A 26,445-nucleotide genomic window follows, 5' to 3' on the forward strand; every position below is an offset into this window, starting at 1 on the left:
AGTAGTTTAGTAATTTTATATAGTTTTTGGGTATTCTCCCATCAAAATCCAATTTTGGCAAAATTATTATAAATATAGGCCACAAATGATCTCACCTAAATATAAGAGTTTTTATAGAGATAAATAATCCAAAACTCATTTAATACACAAATTCTATCTTTATTATACTTTAGTCAAACTTAATTTAACTTAGATTTGAGACAATTGCAACATACAAAATAGTCTAAGCTATATCTGACTCAATGTTTATTAGACCTAAATTGAATATAGGTTAAAAAATTCAAACTAAATTGACCCAGCCAGATTAGTTTAGTTTGACTTGGTTTTTGGATGTACCTAGAGTCAAGAACTTGGATCAGGAGTAGAAATCTCAAGTTTGTATACTAATTTTATTTTATATTACTTAATTATTTTTTATTTTAAGAGAACAAATATTTGATCACATAATAATTTATATATACAACATCAAGAAACAAGTGTAATTTTAGAAGTTGAAGAGAGGCAAATGCCCATGCTCAAATATACGTAGATTTGCCACTGCTACAACCACTTGCATCTCTATTATCAACTATTAATATAAACACATATTTTTTGGATTATTAATATATTATTAATTAATAATTTAATATAAGATATTATATTAAATAATATAATTAATTGAATAAATTTTACACAACACCTTTAAGGTTTGGTTAAAAGACAGTTGTGACTCTTGTACTTTAAAACTGATCACTTATATCTTATCTTTAACAAAGGATTATTTAATTTTTTAAATTCTCAAAATGTTTTGCTCTTTATTGTAGTTGTAGAAAAATAAAAAAAATTAAACAAAAATTACTAGTAACCAAAGTTGAATGAACCTTCCAAACCAAATATTTGAACGATGAAATTTGGATTCAACAAAAAACTTAAGTCGAAGAATTCTTCAAACCCAATTTAAAGAGTGGACGAGATTTATATGGGTAGTCGATATCTTTTAGCAAAATATAAAAAATATGGTATAAAATTTATCTTATAATTATTTCTTGAAAAAAGCTCATTCTGCTACTAACTTGATATGGTTTCCTTCGTATTTGATTTTTGCAAAATTAGTATAAGTAGAAAGGCTAGAGTTGAAATCATCGACAATATAATTTATTTCCTATATTTGTTCGATGAGAAATGCTAGACGAAAAAAGAGCCCTTGACTGATTACTTGTTAATATAATATAAATATAATAAAAAAATAAAATGCAAAAAAAAAAATACTTGAAAGATATTTTGTGTTTATTTTAATCTACAAATTGAATTTTCAATTTCTACCAAAAAAAAGAAAATAAAAAATGTAAAACAAAAGACATAAGAATTTCAGAGTAAAAATCAAACAGGTACTGCAGGTAGGCAATTAATTATACGAGAAAATAGTAATTTTCTCCAGTAACAGCCCTGTCTTGGATTTGCTTCTCACAGTCGCTAGACTTCCAGATGGTACACGAAGTCAAAGCTTATGCCAATGTCGGTGATACGAAATACCAAACAGCCGGTGACGGTAGCTTCCAAAGAGATTATCTCGGCTGCGTGATCGTCTATGAAGGTCGATGGAGTACCGTACAGAATACACTTGAATTGATCGAAGAAGATTAATATCTATGGAACCGCCAATTATCGTCCACATCTACTACTACTCATCAATCCGCCCGATCCTATAAATATCTCTCTGTGCCCTTACCCCAACCCCCAATCTCTCTCTCTCTCAAGTTCCCCTCTTTCTCTAGCCCTTTTCTTCAATCAATCGAGCTCTGCTTGAGTTGCACAGGTAAGTGTTTTAACCTAATCTGTGGGCTTTTATATGTATCTGTGTGAAGCTTGGCTTGTTTCAAGCTATCGTTTCAATCTCCGTTTCAACTGGTCAAATTTTTAGGGTTTTGTTGATTAATTTGTCTTGTTCTCTCTCTCGTCGGTGTATTTTCATGATGCATGTGAGATTTTTACTTCTGTGATGTTGGTTTTATTAATTTTTTTTCATTGGCTGTTGAGCTGTTTGTTCTTCCAAATTTGTGCTTGTTTCGCCAATTGAATCGATCAACTGATTAGTGTATGGGTATTTGTGTTTTGGTGTGTAATTAGGAGCTTGTAAAGGTCTTCTGATAAATTGTCTTTTCTTGTTTTGCTGTTTGACTTGAAGACGTGGTTTGCGCTTCTTTCTGTACAGAGTTCTACTTGATAATGATTCTCCCTTTCCAGTTTCCAGAGTTTATTTGAGAATCTGATATTAATGAAGTTGACATAAAATCTGCTAGATACCTTGTAGCTTAGGATTTCTTCTGAATTAGTTTAACCCCATCTCTAGCCCCAATGAAATAAATGTATAGCATGAAACGATACAAAACCGCTCTCATAAGTGTATATACTTTGCTAAGTTTATTCTCTTAACTTGGTAGGTTTTTACACCTCTCATTAACATTAACACTTTGCTGTTGTCAATTTCACTTGTTTAGGGATTTAAACGCTCAAGAGAAGTTTGTTTTTTTTTTTTTTAATGAAATTGGCAGTTGGGCTTGAAATGAAAACCTCAGCATATTGGATTATTTGGCCTGGACCTGAATCTGCTTCTTTTCTGAAACAGAGCCAATAGACCTTTATTTTATTCCTGTACTGTAGATATAAATGGCTGGATATTTAGAATTATTGTAGCCAACCCCATGTTGTGGTGGTTGTATTGAATTAATTTGAGCTTCAGAGAAGTATTTATCTCACCATCTTATTGAATTTTGCTCATCTGTTATATAGTTTAGTCTCATAACCCATTTGGTCTAGATTCTTGGACAGCCTGATTGTCAATGCATTACTGAAGTGAAAACTACATTGTTTCATTGGATATGAAAATGAGTGACCTGGAGCCAAATATATGGGGCTTGTTGCTTATGTGCATTAACCTTTCACCACTTTTCATCAATTGATGTCTGAAGTTGGTAAGACATGATGCATCATAGCTCTATTGATAAGTTGACCATGTTTAAAGTCAAAACACATTTTTCTCCATTCACTCCTCCTGCTTGATCAAACTTTTTTTCATTCTGTCTGCCTTGCATTTGTGCAATCTGTGTACAAGCTATCCTTATCACTAAGGAGAATCTACAGGGTAGTATATTTTTTTACCTCTGTATGATACATTCCGGTAGCTAGTGTTTTTTCTAGGCTGTTTACTTTTGTGTTTCAATTGGGACAGATAGTTGTCCTGATTTATGAGAATTATATGCTTAGTATTGGTGCCAGATTAACTAAACACTTTTTCCTTGCTTTTACTTATTGGTATAATTTGTGCCAATTCCATCTTGTCTAACTTTCCCCTCACTTAATGCAGCCACTGAGTGGAAGCCATGGCTAGGGCACTGGTTCAATCGACTAATTTCCCTTCTTCAGTGGCCGGTCAAACGCATGGCCAGCTCAAGGGATCTTCAAAAACAAAAAGGACTGTGAAAATGATGTGCAACTCACAAGCATCACAACTTAGGATGAGAAGTTTCTCGGGGTTGCGAGGTTCAAATGCTTTAGATACTATTGCTAGGTCTGGCTGCAATTTTCATTCTAAGGTTGCAGCTGCAACCTCTGTCCGGCGTGGAAAACCTAGCCGAAGTGTGCCAAAAGCTATGTTTGAGCGATTTACTGAAAAAGCAATAAAAGTTATTATGCTTGCACAAGAGGAGGCTAGACGGCTTGGTCACAATTTTGTTGGGACAGAGCAGATTTTGTTGGGTCTTATTGGTGAAGGGACAGGCATTGCTGCTAAGGTTCTTAAGTCTATGGGAATCAATTTGAAGGATGCTCGTGTGGAGGTGGAGAAGATCATTGGAAGGGGTAGCGGGTTTGTAGCTGTGGAGATTCCATTTACTCCTCGTGCAAAGCGTGTTTTGGAGCTTTCTCTAGAGGAAGCCCGCCAGCTAGGTAATTCGCTTCACTTCCCCTTCTTCAATGAGATAGTGAATATCAATTGGCTATTTTATGCTTTCTTACTTTATTATTCACTATATACTTAACTTTGGTGATATTCATTTGACTTGTGCTTTGACTTGTTTTACATGAATTTTGTCACTTTTAACATTTTAGGTCATAATTATATTGGGTCTGAGCATTTGCTGTTGGGATTGCTTCGTGAGGGTGAAGGTGTTGCAGCCCGTGTCCTTGAAAATCTAGGTGCAGATCCAAGTAACATCCGCACACAGGCAAGTGTGCTCATGGACTTAAATCTGTAGTTTTCCCAATTCCATTAATTTGTTTCCTGAATTCCTGTTGACTAGAATGGAATGTTCATGGGGCAATCAGGTTATTCGAATGGTTGGAGAAAGTACAGAAGCTGTTGGTGCCGGTGTAGGAGGGGGATCTAGTGGCAATAAGATGCCAACATTGGAGGAATATGGGACTAACTTGACAAAAATGGCTGAGGAGGTAGGTTGCAATTAAGTTTACCTTTTTATGCATTTGATTGTTCTGCTCTTTGTAGGAATGGTACTTAGGCTCATTCTATTATCGATTGTCAGGGTAAACTGGATCCAGTTGTTGGAAGGCAGCAGCAAATAGAACGTGTGACCCAAATTTTAGGCCGGCGGACAAAAAATAATCCCTGCCTTATTGGAGAGCCTGGTGTAGGGAAAACAGCTATTGCAGAAGGGCTTGCACAACGAATTGCAACTGGTGATGTTCCAGAAACGATAGAGGGGAAGAAGGTTTGTATGAGTTTGTTCCTGATGTTGGATCATAACTTTATCATATGCTATTTACCAGCACAAATCTGTTTCATGGGATGAAAATTTTCTGCATTCAGTTCTTAATGTTTTTCCTTCTTTGTCTCATGATAAGGATCGTTTTTTAAAAAGCTTATCAGTTGCGAATGCTTTGTACTTGGGTATGGTCATATGCCTGTCTGCAAGGTTATTGTTTTCCACATGGGAAATAAGATTGTCATTACTGAATAATTGATTTTGGAGTGCAATGTAGTCAGCACGTTTTCTCCTTTTTCCTTTGAATGGAAGCTCAAATACTCCCTTCAGTGTTAAGAAATAAGCTATCACATTGTGCATGGTTAACTTCTTAATCTCCTTGTGCCTTAGATGTCCTTGTTTGATATTGGATAAGTATCCAGGTGTGCCCACCACTTGCATATCTCCAGTGGTGTTACTTAGTTTAAATAGCCTTGTTTTCTTTTTCCTGAAAAATTAAGAAGCTAATGCTGTTATATCTGGTTAATTCAGGTTATAACCCTAGATATGGGTCTTCTTGTTGCTGGAACCAAATATCGTGGAGAGTTTGAGGAAAGACTAAAGAAACTGATGGAGGAAATTAAACAGAGTGATGAAATAATATTATTCATTGATGAGGTGCACACATTGATTGGAGCAGGAGCAGCGGAGGGTGCAATTGATGCTGCAAATATCTTAAAGCCAGCTCTTGCAAGAGGTGAACTGCAGGTAGAAATTCATGTCTTTTCTAACTTAGTTCTATTTCTTAGGAATTAAAGTCATGGCAAAGTGATGTCAATGTGGATTTGGTGCAACAATTACAAATAGCTGGGAGCTAATGCATGCTTGGGCACTTGGAGCATAATCACATAATTCCTGCCTATTTTCTTTTCATTAGGGCTGTTAATCGAACCAAGCCAGTTGTGAGCATCGTGATTTATTCTAATCAATTGCTCAATGGAAACTCTTAAAGTACCATCAAATCAGGCTCTGATAGAATTTGGAAGCTTTGCTTCTTTGCAATCAAGTTTGAACATGTTATTTGTTGTGCATGAGCTGGCCTCTCTGTTTGATGATATCTCCAAATTTGATCACGAGTGGACGGAAATATCACTCAAGTGGCATGCGGGTTTGGTGTCAATGCACAGTTCTTATGCTATATTTATTATCTATGTTGCACGAACTTGAATGTGGGCGTACGGTTGTGGGTGTATTATTGGCACATTGGACTTTCTTGAACCCTTAAATTAAGATATTGCAATATTTATCTGAAAATTGGCTATGGATAAGTATAGACATTGTGAACATTTAATATAATCATTCATGATATCCTCAAGTACCTAGTGGGATTAGGGCTTGTGATTATTGTTCTGTACTTAGTATCCTCAAGTATGGTAACATTGTTATTCATAAATATACTTGAAACAAAATGCATGACTGCAACTTTTAGGAAAAATAAAATTTATATCTCCTGTGCATGTAATGGTTTTGAAAATTTCCCCTTCTATGGATATGAGCTACTTTTCTCTTCAAAGATGGTTAAAACATTAGATGTCAAAATGGCGATGTAGGTGTCTAGCACTTGTCCCATACTCTTTTGAGTGTACTTGAGTAAGTTCAAAGGATTATAATTGTCTGTGTATGTCCAACACCTATGTACAATTGAAATGATAAGTATATTAAGTAATCAACAATAACAACAATCGCAAGGTGGATTTTGCTACATGAATTCTAGATGTCTATCAACCTCTATCAATAGCCATATCCGTTGTAAGGCCATTATATCCTATCTCATGTTAAGGGTTTTCACTATGTTTTCTTTGGTCTTCTCTCCCTTGTTTGTTATGAATTTTCTCTATTTCATCCATTCACCTTATAGGTGAATCTATTGGTCTTTTTTCTCATATCTTAAAACCATTTTAACTGTCTTATCTTGAATTGGCACCATGTGCCGCTCTAATCTTATTACGCATAATCTCATTTCTTATAGCTGCACATTCACTGTAACATCCTCAACTAGTTGCTCATATTCCTCATTTAAGTTATGCTCATAGTTTGCACATATTAGTATTTATTTGCCCTACATTCTGAGCCATACAATGAAGATGGTCTTATAGTTGTCTGAGAAAATATCTTTCTATTCCAAGGGAAGAATAACCTTCTGTCAAGCCTCGAGTATGAGGCTTGGGCAATTCTGGAAGAATCGGGAATTTGAGGAAGAGAAAGAGAGGGAGAATTTGAATTAAGAAGAGGGAGAGAAATAGAGAGAGGAATTAGAGAGGGAAAGATCCGAATGTATTCATTGATAGATCCCATTCTCACATACAATGCCCATTTATAGGCTTGCCCAACTAGTTGTTATCACAATTGATTCCTGCAAGTGGCTTAGGCAAAATCGCTCGCACATACAATCTGTTATAGCCATTCTATTATTACTACTTATAGCTATGCATCTCTAGTTTATTACACATAAGCCATTAGGCTTGTGACAATCATGGCCCCTTAAAAGCTTCCTTGTCCCCAAGGAAGGTGAGTAGCTAAGCAGTGCGTGGAAATTGACTTAGCAGCTGGGGAAGGTATTCCCAAGTGGTATACTCTGGGTGACGGTTGGACCACTGAACCAAAACTTGGATGAGAGGTACGGGGCCCTTGATGGACTACTCGCCGATCGATGATGACTAATGGTTCCCCGTCGCCGTCGGCCTCTTTGGCTGCAGGAGGTGGTTCAGAGCTTACAGTAGCGTTAGGCTTGATGAACTTCTTCAATAGGGAGACATGAAATACTGGGTGACATTCCACGTGGGGAGGTAATTGCAATTTGTAAGCGACTTGACCGACCCGCTCCAAGATGAGAAATGGTCCAAAGTACTTAGGACTGAGCTTGGTGGGGGTGACCTTAGAAAAAGAGGACTGTAGGAACCGTCAAACCTTTAAGACGACCCGATCGCCCACTTCAAAGTTTCGGTCACTTCGTTTGCGGTCTGCGATTTGTTTCATCCTGTTGTTAGCGGTGGCCAACTCTTGCTTGAGGAGTGAGATCATCTTTTGCCGGTCTTGCAAATACTCAGCTGCGTTAGTTCGCACCCTACTGGTACTCGACATGGTAGGCATTATAGGTGTCTGGTATCCGAATAGAGTCTCAAAGGGAGTTTTCTTGATAGTGCTGTGGTAAGTTGTGTTATACCACCACTGAGCTAAAGAAAGCCACTTACCCCAACTCTTAGGCCGCGCAAAACACATACATCACAAGTAGGATTCCAAGCACTGGTTGACCCTTTCTGTCTGCCCATCAGACTCCGGATGGTATGTTGATGACATGTGTAGACTTACCACTAAGTTCTTTGTCATGTCCCTAGGGTTCATGACTGGTTTAAGATGTAATTAGAAGGAATTCGGAAGTTAGATCGGAAGAGATGGGAGGAAGTTAGGGAGGACAAAACAATGAGGGAAAGAAAGAGAGAGATTAGAGAGAAATTGGAGGGAGATTGAGAGAATGCAAGAGAAGGGAATAAGAGATTTCAATTCATCAATTCAAGCGTATCCAATAAACTCCTAACCACTTGCTAACAATATATCCTAACAATTATTATAAATTTATTACAAGATTACCCCCCTTTTATTATATTCCTATTACAACATTGACCCTCCTATACTCCTAGGTACATGACAATTCCCTCCGCCTTAAAATGTTTCTTGTCCCCAAGAAACTTATTATCGTTGAGTTGCTCTTTCTTCATCCAATTCCAACCTTTTCTATTTGCTTCATTTGTCTTTCCTTCTTTCTCCTCTTAGGCCTCTTCTTCTTTGTTCTTAAGTTTGCAAGATCCATCCCAAACAGAATTTGGCTTAGAGCTGCAATAGAAGCAACCTGATTGGCCTCAATGAGTTCAAGTTCAAATTTGTGAGTGCTTGATGAAATATGAGATCGAAGTTTAGAGTCCTCAACATTGTTGTCTATGTTTCTTATGAATAGAGTTCGAGATGGTTGTTCCCCATGAGGACGTTCTCCATAAATCAAACTAATAGATCCTCCAAAATGACAATAAGGAAAGATATCCTTTCTCAAGTCCAATTCTCCAACACTGCCAAAGAAATCCAAATCTTTAGTATCATCTCCAGCCTTGGGTTGGGGCACATAATCAACCCCATCAATCACCCCCGACAGTAAGTGATCGCCATTAGGGAAAGGTTTTCCAATAGTTTGTGCCTCAATTCCCTCAAGGGATTTAAAAGGTTCATCTTCCTCATAGTGAGAAGTTGCAACACCAATAGGATGGCTACCTGGATCAGAAAGTTGAAAGAACTTCACTATCTGGGATTCCACTGACCTCGATTTCTCTAGGGCCGATGAAGCAACTGAATTTTTGTCTTCTGTTCCTATTCTTCCATCCATTTGCACACCAAGCTTCTGACCAAATAAGGAAAGAAGTTCAACAAAGTCATGTTAATTAGGCTTTGATGCCTCAATGTTGTAATTCCTGTCATTGTATTGAGGTTCCCCAACCATTAAACCGGCTGTCCCTGGCAGTAATTCTGCCACACCTTCGTCTCGTTCCTTGGAATTTTTCTGAACCTCACTGTCAACATTTTTCTCCTCCACATCAACAGCCCCTCCTTCCTTGTGTTTGCTGGAATTTCCCTCTAAATGAACTTATCTTTCAACCATTTCAGATTGTTCCTTTGCCTTTGCTGCCCTATTAATCTCTTCATCACAAATTCCCTTTGGATAATGCCATTCACCACCAATATCATCACCTATGTTGCATTCCTCCTTGATAATTCTGCTGGAACTTGTACACTTCTTCCACTCCACCTTGGAAATAGGTAGTGAATCCGCTCCTCGACTTCTTGCTTTCTCCTTCGGTTGCTCCATTTTAAGGAAATCCTCTTTGTTAAACTCCCATGATAATCCTCAAAGAATTCTTCAGGGAAGCTGTAATGATACTTCTTTGTAAGTATCATTGCAAACTCCTGCAATTGTTCATGTAGCATCCGGCCAAATTCCTTGCTCGATTCATGTACAACACTTCTTGTTACCTTGTTTGATTGGCTGATCCCCGTCTCCAACTTCTTTTCCCATGCATACGGCTCCTGGCCAAACTTCCCCTAATGTCTACCTCCAGCTGAAAATGCAGCATCCTGCTGCTGCCAGTTAGGCTCCCATGGTCTCATGCAGGCTTTGCTCGTCATGGAAGAAAAAAAAAACCCTAAATCCGATTGCAGCAGTTGAAATCTGTTGGTTCTGTCGTTGCTGTGAGACAGTCTTTGATCCCTTTAGAAACAGATCAGAACCAATTTGGCCACGTCACCTTTAATTATTAGCCGACACACACCTCCTCTTGCGTCAGAATCAATTCCGAGATTTACTCAGAAATTTCCTTGTTACTTCTCTGTCTCCAATGCCTAACTCTTTGGAATTGTTGGAATTGCACTAGAAGAATAAACCGAAGGCTAAGGAATTGCTCTAGGAGTCACTGAAACACGTTTCCGATTGGCCTCCGAGATTCGCTCGCTCCTTTTCACCTTCAAATTCAAAAGAGAGGTTATCAAAAATTCGGTATCGCCAAAGCTGCCTGGGTTGTTTCGCCGCCACGATTGCTGGACTTTGCAACTTCTTGTGATATAATTGGCTCAGCTCAACCCCTTACAAATCGCCCACTCTGTGACACCTTCCGATTCAGAATCACCTGGGCTGTTCGTCTCCTTTGATCAATTGTGATGCAACCAACGAAATTCTCTAGAATTGAGAATCGATGGCTACAGTAATCTATGAATTGGCTCCCAAATCTGTCGAAATTGCTTCGCCCATCCACTTCGAACAACTTACTGCAATTCGCGGTTGAGCGTCAACCTTCTGCTCGCTTCCAAGAAAAGCCGAACAACTCTTCCAGACCACAAGCCGTGGTCGCTTGTACCTCAACTTCTCATACCTGCTACGCTACTCTGATTTGGACTTCAAATTCAACTCGGTATCACCGTTGGCCTCTCCTTCGCACACCAATTCCGAGCAAGACTTATTAAAATTCACTGCCGTTCGTCAACTTCTTCAATTCCGCTGAGTCCTGATTCCACACCCAATCACCGTCCAACACTCCAAGTCGGCCAATTGTTCGCCTATGATCGCAATTGTCGTTGATCCTCAATTGTTCAAGAATTTGGACTAGCCTCAATCGCTTGCCTCAATCGCATGCCTTAACAATCTGGATCTTACGCACTGATACAAAACTTTCAGATCCTTAGCCAAAAATCATCGGAATCACTTACTGGAATGAATTGGAATTGTCGGAACTCTAGAATGCGCTTGAATCACGACTCTGCTTCTCCGTCCTTCCTAGTTCGACTGCAACAACGTTGCTTGTTTTGATCGCAACTTTGACGCGGACTGTCGGAATTTAGTCTAGCTCGCCTTTGAGTCTCCGATAAGAATTGCCAAGGTCACAACCTAGAATTGATTGAAATCACAACCAAAGATTGACTGCTCTGATACCAATTGTCATGTCCCTAGGGTTCATGATTGGTTTAAGATGTAATTAGAAGGAGTTCGGAAGTTAGATCGGAAGAGATGGGAGGAAGTTAGGGAGGATAAAACAATGAGGGAAAGAAAGAGAGAGATTAGAGAGAAATTGGAGGGAGATTGAGAGAATGCAAGAGAAGGGAATAAGAGATTTCAATTCATCAATTCAAGCATATCCAATAAACTCCTAACATCAGCCTTATATAGGCATCATTGACTTCTAACAGCCTAACCACTTGCTAACAATATATCCTAACAGTTATTATAAACCTATTACAAGATTACCCCCCTTTTATTATATTCCTATTACAACATTGACCCTCCTATACTCCTAGGTACATGACATTCTTGAACAATTCCTGCCAGAAGTGGTTGGTAAATATTTTGTCTCGATTTGAGACGATGGATTTAGGTAGGCCATGCAGTTTGGCCACTATATCAATGAACACTCGAGCAATCTCCTGGGCGGTGAATGGGTGAGTGAGGCCAATGAAGTGAGCAAATTTGGTTAGCCGATCGACCACAACTAGAATCGCGTTTCGGCCCTCTGATTTGGGCAAGCCCTCGATGAAATCCATGGATATCTCCTCCCATGCTCTGTCTGGTATAGCCATTGGCTATAACAATCCTGGATAAGCCACTTGTTTATGCTTGCATCGTTGGCACGTTATGCACGCTGCCACATATTCCATAACTTCTTTCTTGAGGCCAGGCCAAAAGAACATCTGTCGAACCCGGTAATAAGTAGCTCGAACCCCCGAGTGTCCCCCTAGTGGAGAGCTATGTAATGCTTGTAAGATCTTAGTTCGTAGTTCCCTGTCATTGCCGACGACCAATCTGCCTTTAAATTTGATCAACCCGTCGGCCATAGAATATCCCTGCTCATTGGTGTGCCACACGGCTAATTGGGTTTGGAGGGATTTGGTCCACTCAGACTTCTCATAGCTTCCAGTAATGTCTTTGACCCAATCAGGCACCACGGCAGTGATTGCCTCACATGCCCCTGCTTCTGATCTTCGTGACAGAGCATCTGCCACAATGTTTTCCTTTCCCCGCTTATACTGTGTCACATAATTCAGGCCCAACAATTTGGATATTCCCTTCCTTTGCAAATGCGTGTGCAGCTTCTGTTGGAGGAGGTGTTTTAGGCTATCATGGTCAGTACGTATTATGAAGGGGGCTCCTTCCAAATAATGTCTCCACTTGTCGATAGCTATAATCATGGCTAACAGTTCCTTCTCATACACACTTAGCCCTCGATGTCGAGCAGCCAGTGCTTGATTGATGTAAGCGAGGGGTTTCCCTTCTTGTGTCAGCACTGCGCCTACCCCGATGTCGCATGCATCAGTTTCCACCACAAAAGCTTTAGAGAAATCCGACAACGCCAGAACTGGGGCTTGTGTCATCACCTTTTTTAGGGTGTTGAAAGCTTGCTCAGCTTGGGAATTCCATCCGAAGTTGTCCTTCTTGAGTAATTCAGTCAATGGCTTACTGATCACTCCATAATTCTGTATGAATCTTCTATAATATCCTGTCAAGCCAAGAAATCCCCTCAACTCCCTTATTGTCAAAGGCTTGGGCCACTCTAACATTGCTGTAATTTTACTGGGGTCGATGCTGACTCCTTGGCCCGAAATGATATGCCCTAAATAATCCACCTCATTCTTTGCAAAGGAACACTTAAGAGAGTTTAACAAACAATTGATTAAATTTCAGGATTTCACATGTGGTTTGTAAGTGGGCTAGGTGTTGTTTGAGGTTGGGGCTGTAAACTAAAATGTCATTGAAGAAGACTAAAATAAATTTCCGTTAAGTATGGGGCAAAGAGGTGGTTCATAAGGGCCTGAAAAGTGGCTGGGGCATTGGTGAGCCCAAATGGCATCACCCGAAATTCATAGAGGCCTTGGTGTGTGCGGAAGGCTGTTTTATGGATGTCGGCAGGGTTCATTCTAATTTGATGATACCCTGCCCTCAGGTTTAGTTTTGTGAAGATGGCAGCACCATTTAGCTCGTCTAATAGGTCTTCAATCAAGGGAATGGGAAATTTATTTTTCACGGTAAGGTTGTTTAACTGCCTATAGTCTATGCAAAATCGCCAAGTACCATCCTTCTTTTTGACGAGAAGAACGGGTGAGGCGAAAGGGCTTTGACTCGGTTGGATAATGGCCGTTTGGAGCATATTTTTTACCTATTTTTCAATCTCAGCCTTCTGATAAGGGGGATAACGGTAGGCTCTAACGTTTACTGGCTCAGAATTGGGTTTCGAAGGTATAGTATGATTAAACAGACGGTTTGGAGGTAGGGTGCATGGTTCCACAAATAGTTCCTGAAATTTTATAAGTAATGGACCTAATTCAGTAGGGAAGGTTACCTTTGCAAAGAGGTCGGAAGTGGGAGGGCTCTCCTGCTCATCTTTTCCTATTGTTTGAATGGAAAATAGCTGGGATATCTGCCCTTCTCCTTTCATTAGCAACTTCTGTAATTTTTTCCCTGTGATTAGCTTGCATTCCCCTGCCTCAAGGCACCCTTTTAACGTCAGCTTCCGGCCTTTTAAATCCAGTGTGACTTCCAATTTATTGAAGTCGAAAGTCAGAGGACTTACTGTCCTCATCCAATCCACCCCAAGAACGATGTCATAGCCTCCTAGTTCCAGAATTCTTAGATCCGTAGATAACTCTTCCCCTTGCATCAGCCATTTAAACCCTACACTCTTATGATTGCTGTACATTTTGTTGCTGTTAGCTACCGTTACCGATAAGGGAGAAGTATTTACCAAGGCACACCCTAGTTCCACGGCAGTTGCTTCATTGAGGAAGCTGTGGGTGCTGCCACTATCAATCAACACCATCATTCTTCTCCTGCCCATTCTCCCTTCAACCTTAATGATTTGCCCTGCATGGTCCCCTTTTAGTGCATGAAATGAAATTTCCCCTCCTTCACTGACGGGATCACCTTGAGGAACTTCCGCCTCTGTTTCTTCAAGGTCTTCTTGCCCCTTCTCTAATATTTGCTCCCCTCCACCCTCCATGTTTAGTAGTTGCCTTCTACATTGGTGGCGAGGACTATAAGGATCTCCACATCTGAAATAGAGCCGCAACTGTCTCCTCTGTTCCATAGTGGGATTTCTGACTGCCACGGCTTGCTGACTTCCTCTAGGTGGACCCGTACCTCCTGCCGCCCCTATCTCCCGCGCATGACCACTAGGAGGTAGACTGATTAATGGTCCTGTTCGAGAGGAGGCCTTATTCCTTCTGTAGATAGCTTCTAACATCAATTCTTGTAATCTGGCCTTTTCTGCGGCTTGTCTCACCGTGAGTGGCATCATCATCTTTACCATAGATCTCAACTCATCCTTGAGCCCACTAATAAAGCTGGATACAAAATATTGCTCAGTAAGTGATGGTTGGGCATTCCACATTAGAGCTCCTAACTCCTCAAATTTCTCTAAATACTCCGTTACCGTCCCTTCTTGCCGAAGTTTGTTGAATTCTTCTATCACATCCGCCAAATTCTTTTCTCCAAAACGCCTACACAGTTCTTCGGCAAAATCGATCCATCTCACCCCAATTCCTTAGTACCTATACCATCCTTGAAACCAAGAGTCAGCCGTATCATTAAGATAGGCTGTGGCCAATGTAATTCGCTGAGTCTCAGCCACATTATAATACTGGAAGAAATGTTCACACTGGCGCACCCACCATCTTGGTCTTGTCCCATCAAATAATGGTATCTCCAGCCTTGGCATTGGCGTGTGAGTACCAGGTTGCAATTGAAATTCCCTCACCTGAGGATCCGTGTCAACTCCTTGCACCCCTTCCGACTCCGCTTCTCCTGTAGGTCTCGGGAGTATTCCAGATCCGTTCGAATTTGGACCAGCTCCAGATCGCGGGGAAAATTCCGTTGGCAAACGGAATTGTGGTAAGGATGATAACATATTAAACATGCTATTGATCCTTTGACCAAACTGATCCATCGTTTCTCTATGCCTTTCTAGCTCGCGGTGCATATCCTTGCGAGAAGTCGCCAGTTCCTCTCGCATTCCTTCTCGCATTGCAGCCACATCTTCCCTGCTTTGGGTGATAGCCTCGTGTGTCTGCGTCATTCCGAACTCCAGTGCTTCCATTCTTGTTTCCAATTGTTTGAGTCTCGTTCCCTCCGCCATTGTCTGCTTCGCACTTTTTTCAAAAAACACTGCCGAGGCCGCTGGCTCTGATACCAATTGTCAAGCCTCGAGTATGAGGCTTGGGCAATTCTGGAAGAATCGGGAATTTGAGGAAGAGAAAGAGAGGGAGAATTTGAATTAAGAAGAGGGAGAGAAATAGAGAGAGGAATTAGAGAGGGAAAGATCCGAATGTATTCATTGATAGATCCCATTCTCACATACAATGCCCATTTATATGCTCGCCCAACTAGTTGTTATCACAACTGATTCCTGCAAGTGGCTTAGGCAAAACCGCCCGCACATACAATCTGTTATAGCCATTCTGTTATTACTACTTATAGCTATGCATCTCTAGTTTATTACACATAAGCCATTAGGCTTGTGACACCTTCCAAGGAAAGAATAATAATAATAATCTTATATTTTATTCCAATTGACACGTCCGGTTACTAGCACTATCATAATATTCTTGAAATTAGGCTTCTAAAACAAGTAGTGGTGTTGGGTAATGACCGAACTTGAAATGCTGGTAACAAAGGAGCCACTTTTTTGGGGGGGGGGCATTATGAATTTGGGGTCAATGAAGACCAAAGATCATCCCAAGCGAGCTTGATCAGGTTTATTTTCAAGTTATCTTGGCTCTGTTTGCTCCAACGTTTCTCCATTTTAACTTTTCCTTCTAAGCTCTAGTTATTTAGCATTTGGACATGGGCTTTGACACATTTGAAATGGGTATATTATAACTGAACAAAGTAAAAACTTAAGAGTTTTGGAGATTAACACACTAAGGAAATCAGGGTGAATCCAGAACAATTGAATTTCACACCTCAAAGATACAAATTACAAACTTAAATAGAAGAAAAACTCCTAAAATCTAGGAATTTAAAACACAAATACAACAACAGATAAGTAGTGATAAATCTCCTAAACTTTCTCCTATTCTTTCGGATAAGAAGAGGCTTCATCTTCTTCTAATTTTTAGGAACTGATAGCCTCATCTTTATCTGCTCTTCTATCTTCTTTTTCGGCCCTTTATCTTCTTTAATCTGTGATTATATCCTCGACAATAACAACTCATAATCTTCCTGTAGATGGGGCTCAAATTTGAGATCAATGAAGACCACAGATCATCCTAACTGAACTTGATCGCGTTAATGTTCATGTCAGCTTGGCTTCTTTTGCCCCTAGTTATTGAACATTTGTATATGGGTTTGGCACATTAGAAATTTGTTGGCCAGTAAGTTATTTTTAGTAGGAGTTTTATCCTGGGTACATGGGTATACTTGTATAATTATAACTACTCCTCTATATGGAGCTCAAATTTATAACTTCTGGGAGAATGCTTCTGGTTTACTCGCCAAAGGATGAAACCTTCAAGCATTGGACAATTTTGGAGTCAACACTGCATTCTTTACTCAGTACTTCCAGTCATGCCATAATATATAATTCTTATCCTTGGATCCAAGGTTGGTGTGGGTTCCTATATTGGCCAATAAAGATTGATGTGTGTGTGTGTGTATATATGAATATATAAAAATCTTACGGATAAGTTTCCTATTTATGTACTTGTGTGCGGTATAGTTGTGAGACATATTCACAATGCTGTCAGTTAATTGTTCTAATCAGAGCTTTGTATTGGAATTTCTGTTCATATTAGAATTACCAAGATGTGTAAGCACCGCATGGTTTCTCTTTTAGTACCTGTGCATACCATTCTTTGGAAGTTGCACTGCTGCATCCTGGGTTGGCCTGCTTACTTGTTTACAAGGAAGATTGACTGCTGGTAGCCTGGTACACGTTTTAGGAATAAGTTTATTGTTTATACATACACGTGCAGGTTAGTTTCAACAGTGCTGCCAAAGTTTTGAGCTGTGTGAATAAAGATATTTTTTTGTGATGAAATAAAATGTTATGAGTACTTTCTAATTTCTGATTCAGTTTATTGATCATGCGTTAATTAGGTATTTCTTACCTTCGGATTTTAAGATTTGTTATGGAGCAATTATTTTTGGTACTCCAGTGTTATATGAGTGGCTCACTCATTCTCTTGAAGCTTATTAATATTTTGCTAATGAGGAATTTTTATTATTATCTCAATCAATGCAGTGTATTGGCGCCACTACACTTGATGAATACAGAAAGCACATCGAGAAAGACCCAGCCTTAGAGAGACGTTTCCAGCCAGTTAAGGTGCCTGAACCCACAGTGGATGAAACCATACAGATCCTGAAAGGGCTTCGTGAGCGATATGAAATACACCATAAGCTCCGTTACACAGATGAGGCACTAGTTTCTGCAGCCCACCTGTCATACCAGTATATTAGGTAAGTAATTTCCATAACAATTTCATATGATGTACTTTGTGCTGTTGTTACCTACACTGGTTATAAGATGGGTGTATCTCCAGGAAAAGTACTGAAAATATTTGAAAATGGGATAATGGGAAGCTTCGGAAATACTTATTATTTTTATTTTTTGGTTATCATGAACTAGCAGAATGGCAACATGACTGTGGTATCTGTAGTGGGATTGCACAGCCAGGATAAAAATTGTCAGATCTTATATATCATGAATGTGGCTGACCCCACCTAGTGTGATTAAGGCTTGCGATTGTTGGACAAGAATGTGATATAAAATGTTTGTCAGCAAAATTTGATTAATTAATTCATTTTTATGGATGAATGCTCTATCATTGATTTCATGTTGTGGAGTAATTGCAACAAGAACAAGTAGGAAATCCAGTTATATGTGAACATATTATGTTGAAGTAGCTGTTGAAGTAGCTGCATGGTGGTAAATTTCATCTTGGACTGGTCAAACTGTAATAGAGGCCAGTATGTGGCATCTCTTAATTTTAAGTCCTTGCAGATTTCATAACAGCAGCTCTTGCAACTCACTGCTAACACACTAGTTTTGAGAGGTACCATCTTCAACATCTTAAGAGTAAGGAGATAAATTCCACAAACTGACAATGCGGAGTGATAGAAATGCTCTATTAAGTTGTACTGGAAACTGAGCTGTAGAACTGTTGCTAGTTTGGGGCTGGTACACAACTGATCCAATCTACTTGCAGGCATATTATTAGTTTTTGACGATCAATATAAGGAAAATATGCAAATAGGCTCATCTTCTATGAAATCATGATACTCATCCTGTAGTATTGGCTAGCACTTAGAATTTCCATGTTTTATTTAGTAGGTCTGGGCAGGTAAGGAAATAAGAAAAGAAACCATCCTTGTAGAGAGAGTATATAGATATGGAAAAAGGGAAAGAAAGAGTGGTTGCAAAATGTGAGGACAAGCTTAGTTTTCTAGTGTGTATTATGTAATGAAATAATTCTTGTTGTGTTATAGATATATATGACCAAGTGGGATGTAGGTGCATATTATAGAGGAGAGATGTAATGAACTAATTCTTCCTAGAATTTTGCCTGTAGTTTCTTTGATTCCTTTTTGGCTTCAAATTTACCCAGAATATATTTTACATATAGTTATACTTCCTCAATGTTGAGTCTTTATCTTAGCTAGTGATATTTGGTTTGTCTGATGGGGTGTGATACGTTTCAGCGATCGCTTCCTGCCTGATAAAGCAATTGACTTGGTTGACGAAGCAGGTTCTCGGGTTCGGCTTCGTCATGCACAGGTACAAAGCCTTGTGGTAGTTTTTCTGTTAATCCTTTGTTTGATTGTTATATTTGTAGGTAGTTTACTTGCATTCTTTTTTCTTCACAGCTTCCTGAGGAGGCACGGGATCTCGAGAAGGAGCTGAGGCAGATTACTAAGGAGAAGAATGAAGCTGTTCGCAGCCAGGATTTTGAGAAGGTACTTCACAAAATGCATTTTTCTTTTTTGCTTTTTTTTTTTTGTTTGCGTTAGTGTGTTTTTGGGGGGGGGGGGGGGGGGGGTTATTATTGAGTTTTAAGTACACATTGCTGGACATGTTCCTTTGCATCATTAGCAGGGTGTTTGCCATGCCAAGTAGTACCCCTTCCATGGGGACATCATAAAATATAACTTTTGCCTTCCTCAATTGTTTATCTCGTAAAATAATCTACAAGAGCTTTAAAATTTTTGAATAGGCTGGGGAGTTGCGAGACAGAGAAATGGACCTTAGAGCTCAGATTACTGCCATTGTAGACAAGGGCAAAGAGATGAGCAAAGCAGAGTCTGAAGCAGGGGATGAGGGTCCAGTTGTGACAGAAGTGGACATACAGCACATTGTCTCTTCATGGACTGGTATTCCTGTTGAGAAAGTGTCGACTGATGAATCTGATCGCCTGTTGAAGATGGAAGAGACTCTCCACAAGCGAGTCATTGGTCAGGATGAAGCTGTCAAGGCCATCAGCCGTGCCATTCGACGAGCTCGTGTTGGACTCAAGAACCCCAATCGACCCATTGCTAGTTTCATCTTCTCTGGTCCTACTGGTGTTGGGAAGTCAGAACTAGCAAAAGCACTAGCTGCCTACTACTTTGGTTCTGAAGAAGCCATGATACGGCTTGATATGAGTGAATTTATGGAGAGGCACACTGTCTCCAAGCTCATCGGTTCACCTCCTGGCTACGTTGGTTACACTGAAGGAGGCCAGCTGACTGAGGCAGTCAGGCGCCGTCCCTACACTGTCGTACTTTTTGATGAGATCGAGAAGGCACACCCTGATGTCTTCAACATGATGCTTCAGATTCTTGAGGACGGAAGGTTGACAGATAGCAAAGGCAGAACTGTAGATTTTAAGAATACACTTCTGATTATGACATCAAACGTTGGAAGCAGTGTGATTGAGAAGGGAGGCAGGCGTATCGGTTTTGATCTGGATTATGATGAGAAGGATAGTAGTTACAACCGAATCAAGAGCCTGGTGACCGAGGAACTCAAGCAGTACTTCAGGCCGGAGTTCTTGAACAGGTTGGATGAGATGATTGTATTCCGGCAGCTCACAAAGCAGGAGGTGAAGGAGATAGCTGATATAATGCTCAAGGAAGTATTTGACAGGCTCAAGTCGAAGGATATCGAGCTTCAGGTCACGGAGAGGTTCAGAGATAGGGTGGTGGAGGAAGGATACAACCCAAGTTATGGAGCAAGGCCGCTTAGAAGAGCCATAATGAGACTCTTGGAGGACAGCATGGCCGAGAAGATGCTGGCAAGAGAGATCAAGGAGGGCGATTCGGTTATTGTGGATGTTGACTCTGATGGTAATGTGACGGTTCTCAACGGCAGCAGCGGCGCGCCGCCTGAATCACTGCCGGAACCAATCGCAGTGTAGATCAGATGCTTTCTGTTTGGTTTGCTGCCGTTGCAGCTGCTGTTGCAGCTGCTGCCTGGTCAGGTAAAAAACTAATGTTAATGCTCGTCCTATTGAGAGCCAGGAGGTTGGGTGTTGGCCTGCTGAGCCAAGTCTGAATTCATGGCCATGGCCAGCCTTGAAAGATGATTGTACCTATTATATTTATATTGCCGTCCCGGGCAGGCGGCCTGGCAGGCATAGTTGAGCTTGAAAACAGAAGGGTTAGTGCTAGATTTTAGCAGAGATTTTCTGTTAAAAAGGACATGTTTTTTTCACAGTTAAGACTGGTCTTTACTTGCTTATTTGTATGAAAATATGGAGCTCTGGGGTTGAGTAATGGTAATAGTACTGTACCTTCATTTTTCTTTGTTGGAAAATCTTTCTGCCAAATATTGCTTCTGTTTTTGAAGTATTATTATTTCAGACAAATAGCACCAACGTGTCAGATTTAAGCCAAAAGCGCAATTATTATCCATAGAAGAGGCTGCCCATTCTAAGATTGACGAATTAAATGAATTCAGTTACCATGCATTTTGAACAAAATTTCGTCAAGACATGCTTAATGAAAACCATCAATTGTTCTACGTATCAAAGAATGTGTTCAATCAAAGTTTTAAGAATAAAAACGCTAACAAATACTTACAGGCTTTTTGGCCTGCCTTGCGTCTATTTATCTAAATCTTATATTTTATATTCAATGCATTTGTCAACCAAGTCGTTGTAGTATAGTGGTAAGTATTCCCGCCTGTCACGCGGGTGACCCGGGTTCGATCCCCGGCAACGGCGAAAACTCTTTTCGTTTTGCTTTCTCACTCGAGAAGAAGGTTCAAACATAACCACGGAACCCTGGTTTTTTGGGAAAACAGGTCATCTTCACTCTTCAATAATGAAGAAAGACTCTCAATTACAGAGTTTGGGCCTCCCCTGAATTTGAGAAACAGCGAGCCTTCATTCCGAATGAATTTTGTTTGTGTGTTGTCATCTCATCAACTCAACTCGATGATACGTACATAGTTCCAACAATCCATCCTCAACACGGCTTCCTACCTACCAAATACCCACTAATACCCAGAAAAATCCCAAGCCCAAAAATTAAAAAAAAAAAAAAAAACTCAATGCTGTGGTTGCTAAGCTCCAGGTTTCTTCTGAACAAGCTTCTCTATCAAATCGGCCGCCTCTTGCACGGTGGTTATGCTCTCCGAGCTCTCCTCTTCCACGCTTATGCCGAACTCTTCTTCCAGCCCCATCACTATCTCCACCTGCAGCAGCTCCACTCCACCCACTTCTATACTTAAGCCCCACATCATCACGCATTTACAGGAATAGGAATTACCAACGAGTTAGAATTCGTGTGACTAACCGTGTCGAGGGAATCGGCCCCGAGCGAGGTAAACTTGGTGTCGGGGGTGAGCTCGGAGTCGGCGGGCAAAGCCAGCTGTTTCTTCACGATTTCCACCACTTTCTGCAGTGTCTCCGGCTTCGCCTGTTGTTCATGTCATGAATTCACCACTCTTTTTACTCATTTCCTTCCTAAATTCTAATTATAGCCCAAACATAATTAATACGTTTCATAAATAATCTTTAGAAACCATCTTAATTTACATAAATTCATAATAATAATAGATTTATTATTGATTTTAAATAGTACTGTTATGAATTTGTCGATAATGTGTCTTGAGACGACCCAAAAATCCTTTTGCCCATTTCGGATGCATATCGCATTGGGAGGCTGTAAAATGACTCTTTTGTCCATGCATGGCAAAAAGGGTTTTTTTTTTTTTGAAAAACAAAATCATCAAAAATTAAAGATAAAGATAAAAGATAAAAGATACCGAGCAAGAAACACGAAATCTGGAGGTTGAGGTTCTGAGAGATGTGAAGCTGCTTCTTCTGGGCGAGCCCATGGAAACCAGCCTCAAGCATGAATACTCTTTTCCAGCTATCTGCACATTTAAACACCCAAAAGCACCCAGAAATGTTATTATATACTCTGAAGTAATTTTTTGTTGGAATATTTACTTTTTTTTTTATTAAATTTCCTGTAAATATTCATTTTTTTTTTCTATTTTTAAACTTTCCTAAGGTCTCGATTATTGTGGAGAAAAATTATGCAAAAATAGTCGATGCACTTCTTAGAAATAAAAAAAAAAAAATGTAGGTAAAGTTGAAAATAAAAAAATAATTGGCACTTGGAGACTTAAAAAAAATCTACTAAAAAAACTCTATAGAAATAATGTACGAGTCTGAAATGTTGAGATAAAGAGTCTACGTCTTAGAAAAGTTATAGACTTAAGTTGCGTAATTAATCTCTAAATTAATGTTTTGATGATTAACAAAACTTAAAACACTTAAACAAGAAAGTCTTTTAATGTGTGTTAATAGTTAAAAGTTGAAATTTAGAAGTCTAAAAGTCTAGACTCGAAGATTAAATCTATTAAACAAAATAAAATGAGTTTCATCCTATAGTTGAGGTTTAGCTTTATTGAGTTGTCGAAATTTTATTGGTCATTGAAATGAAAGTTAATGTTAGAGTAGAGATTTAAATTGACTCAATCGAGGTTATGGTTGACTCTTAATTCAATTGAATTGAGGTTTAGTTACATTCTCAAATTAACAATCAATCCCACAATCGAGGTTTTGCTCCATTGGGTTGAACCTCCTCAACATCGATTAGGAAGTATTTCATTTAAAGTTATTATTTTATTTTTTATTGTGTTTAATTATTGTTATATTTGGTCCAAAATGTAGACTTAGGGCTTATATACAATTGTATAAACTATTGTTTCCGGTATTAACTTCCCATAACTCGATCAAATCTAAGGGATTATATTAGGTGAACTTGACAGAAACCTCATTGGCTTTGAAGGATGGATCACAAGATGAATTTGTCTTGTTGAAGAGAACGTGGATGCGGTAATTAAACATCAAACTACTATAAATTTCTTATGTTTTTTTTTATATGATTGTTATTTTAAATATCTTATAGTACCTAACACTACGTGTTCACCTTCAAATATAAATACCATTAAATAAAATTTTTACAAGACAAAAATTAGTTAAAATTGCATGAACCCAATTCACCCTCTCTTAAATCTATTCGAACTATATAAAAAAAAAAAAAAATCTTTGTTAAATCAAACACGGCTCATATATATATATATATATATATATGTAAATGGCAAGTTATAATTAGTAAATTTGTGGTAATTATATATATATGTGTGAAAATGTTAATCCAAGAGCCATGAAATTCCAAGGAGAAAGGCAGAAAAGAAGGATGTAGTGATTAAAGTGCATGAATAATGTAATAATTAATGGATGTGTTTTTAAGGGAGAAGAGACCTGCTGATGGTTGTTGGGTCTGGGCGTCTGCTTGGCCACGAGCATGGAAGAATGTGGCCGCTGGAAGCTGACGCAAGTACCTGAGACGGCAGCCATTGGAGAGAGAGCCAGAGAGAGAGAGAGAGAGAGTTGATCTGATCTGGTGAAGATGAATCTGGTGAAGATGAGGAGCAAATAATAAGAAGAAGGCAAGTATGAGTGGTGAATATTCGTTCATTTCCCTCCCCCAGCCATATCACAATCCTATCTTTCTCCTCACCCAGTTGGCATTTGGATTGCTTGACGTGGCATTTTTAGGTAAAAACACGTGATCTTATAAGTGGTATCAAAGTTTACCCAAAACTTCTACCAAGTAGATGCGGGCTAGGGAAATGCTCTTAATCTAATTTGGAAGAAATTAATTGAGGAGAATTGGGATTAAAAGAGGCACGACTCAATTGATAGTCTACAAAGAAGATTTCAAGAGTATAATATTTAATACAATGAACCCATAAGTCACCTTTTTGAGACGTTTGGTATAGTAGAAATTTTTAAATTTTTTAGATTCATGATTCTTGAGGATGATTTTGAATTTTTTTTATTTTCAGGGTTTATGTAATTTTATGTTTAGTTAGTTTTAAACATTCTCAAAAATGTTGAATATTATTTTTCGAGAATCTTGCATTCTTGTGTTTGGTTTAAATGCAATATTTCTAGGAATCCATGTTATTTTCTAAAATTACCCTTATTTGATATTTTGTTTAAAAATGATAAATTCCTTGTAGTATATAAAATATTGGGATCTACAACCTCTTTAGGAAGTCAAAAAATGTCATTTTTTTTACATATTATATATATATGTGTATGTGTGTGTATATATATATATATATATGTTTGTATAAGAGAGTAATGGGTGTTTTTGTCTTTTTATTTGTTGAAATTTTTTCTTAATCCGTGAGAATCTAAGATTTTCAATCTTCCGTAAAAAAATTTTTGTGAGAAAGTTGATTAAAAATAAATCCTGAGAATGCTATTTTTTTAGGATTATTTTTTAAAAAAATTGTATCAAACATGAGAATATAAATTCTCAACCTAATATTTTCAGGAATCTAATTTTTTTTTTTTTTTGGTGTGTACCAATTGCCCTTTTAAACAATATTTATGGGTGACGGGCTATCATGCTACTCCACAATTTAAAAAAAAAAAAAAACTAAGGAAAGAAAAGTTACTTCTTAACCAAAATCCATGATCTTTTTAGTTAAAAAAAAAATAAGAAATAACTTTACATTATACTAAGGGTGCGTTTGATAGAGGGTAGAAAATGAGGATGAAATTCATTTTTCATCTAAATTCCAAAAAATTTCATCAAACAGTTTTTTTTTTTTTCATAGAATTCGAATTCCATTTTCGTTCAAACAATTGAGATTTTCCTTGAAATTAAGGAATTGAAATTTCTTAGGGGTGGAGTAAGAATTGAAATTCCATGAAATTAAAATTCACCTTACTTTCCACCCTCCAATCAAACCCACCCTAAGATTTATTATCAATTAAAATTTCACTTAAAAAATAAAAACCAAATTGCTATAATTAAGCCCAACCTGTTGAAGGTGAGTCTTCTTCTGAACCATAACTCTGGCATATAAAAAAAAAAATTGGCAACTATTTCAATTGCTTTTGAGACAATCGATTTGATATTCTTTTAAAATTTAGTGTAAATTTGATACAAGTTTTTAAATTTTCTTAACAGATGTCAATTCAAAATTTGAAAGTTCTTATAAAATTTATACAGATTTGAGAGTTTAGTATTTAAATTTTATTATAAAATTAGTAACCAAGTCAAAATTTGGTATTTTTATTGAAGTGATAAGAAAAAAAAAAAAATACAAGATGAGACAATGAGATTAACCGTTTTATTTTCTAATTTTTTTCTTAATAATGTTGAGAAAACGGAGGCACAATAAATCAATCATATAATAAAACAAACACAAAATTTTGTGTGATTCGACTTCATGACAAGCTTATGTCCATAGTCTTGAACTTCATGAGATATTTTATTAAATTCACAAAAAGTTATAAATTTTGATAAAGAAACTTGACAAAACCCTCCCTGCACCACCTTTATACTCAGTATATCTCTTTTGTTAACTTTGTGTAAACAATGGCACCTCACACCCAATAAGGGGTGAATTGGGTGTCTATGATTTTTAAAAATTTATGAAATTTTTGAAGATAAATCACAAAACAATAAATATAAGCAAAAGAAATAATCAAAATATGTTAGAGATACAAGAAATTTAGAGTGTTTCGGCTAAATCTAACCTATTCTATTACTTTAACTGTCTACTAGAGATTTCAAAATTTGTTATAGCCTCCTACTTAACCAAATATGCCCTTTAACAAAATTGTTAGAAATTATAATCTCCTACTTATATACGACTATACCCTCTAGCAT

The 26,445-nt window shown here is 38.4% G+C and overlaps 2 protein-coding genes and 1 non-coding gene across 3 annotated transcripts; 2 read left to right on the top strand and 1 right to left on the bottom strand.

Annotated features, from left to right (window-relative positions):
- The first annotated feature begins 1,598 nt into the window (after positions 1-1,598).
- On the top strand, positions 1,599-21,039 carry LOC127789916 (ATP-dependent Clp protease ATP-binding subunit ClpA homolog CD4B, chloroplastic). Its single transcript, XM_052319010.1, has 10 exons — positions 1,599-1,795; positions 3,344-3,924; positions 4,087-4,202; positions 4,303-4,425; positions 4,518-4,703; positions 5,229-5,444; positions 17,498-17,715; positions 18,958-19,033; positions 19,123-19,212; positions 19,470-21,039. The coding sequence occupies exons 2-10, from the start codon at positions 3,360-3,362 to the stop codon at positions 20,649-20,651; spliced, it is 2,772 nt and encodes a 923-aa protein (XP_052174970.1). The 5' UTR covers positions 1,599-1,795; positions 3,344-3,359; the 3' UTR covers positions 20,652-21,039.
- A 347-nt stretch (positions 21,040-21,386) lies between these two features.
- TRNAD-GUC (transfer RNA aspartic acid (anticodon GUC)) lies at positions 21,387-21,458 on the top strand. Its single transcript has one exon. It is a non-coding gene; the product is annotated as a tRNA-Asp (tRNA).
- A 143-nt stretch (positions 21,459-21,601) lies between these two features.
- LOC127789801 (acyl carrier protein 1, chloroplastic-like) lies at positions 21,602-24,166 on the bottom strand. The gene is made up of 4 exons (XM_052318804.1): positions 24,015-24,166; positions 22,505-22,615; positions 22,033-22,155; positions 21,602-21,931 (listed from the first exon to the last, which is right to left on the bottom strand). Exons 1-4 carry the CDS (start codon positions 24,108-24,110, stop codon positions 21,800-21,802), a joined length of 462 nt encoding a protein of 153 aa, XP_052174764.1. The 5' UTR covers positions 24,111-24,166; the 3' UTR covers positions 21,602-21,799.
- Between the last annotated feature and the right edge of the window lie 2,279 nt (positions 24,167-26,445).

Source organism: Diospyros lotus, chromosome 14 (genome assembly GCF_014633365.1).
Source record: "Diospyros lotus cultivar Yz01 chromosome 14, ASM1463336v1, whole genome shotgun sequence".
Taxonomy (NCBI): domain Eukaryota; kingdom Viridiplantae; phylum Streptophyta; class Magnoliopsida; order Ericales; family Ebenaceae; genus Diospyros; species Diospyros lotus.

Coding starts and splice junctions, on each gene's coding strand:
- LOC127789916 (XM_052319010.1), top strand. CDS start 3,360: ATGGCTAGGGCACTGGTTCAATCGACTAATTTCCCTTCTTCAGTGGCC. Junction 4,203..4,302: donor CAAGTAACATCCGCACACAG/GCAAGTGTGCTC, acceptor TGGGGCAATCAG/GTTATTCGAATGGTTGGAGA. Junction 4,704..5,228: donor AAACGATAGAGGGGAAGAAG/GTTTGTATGAGT, acceptor TGGTTAATTCAG/GTTATAACCCTAGATATGGG.
- LOC127789801 (XM_052318804.1), bottom strand. CDS start 24,110: ATGGCTGCCGTCTCAGGTACTTGCGTCAGCTTCCAGCGGCCACATTCT. Junction 22,616..24,014: donor GACCCAACAACCATCAGCAG/GTCTCTTCTCCC, acceptor TTAAATGTGCAG/ATAGCTGGAAAAGAGTATTC. Junction 22,156..22,504: donor GATTTCGTGTTTCTTGCTCG/GTATCTTTTATC, acceptor CATGAACAACAG/GCGAAGCCGGAGACACTGCA.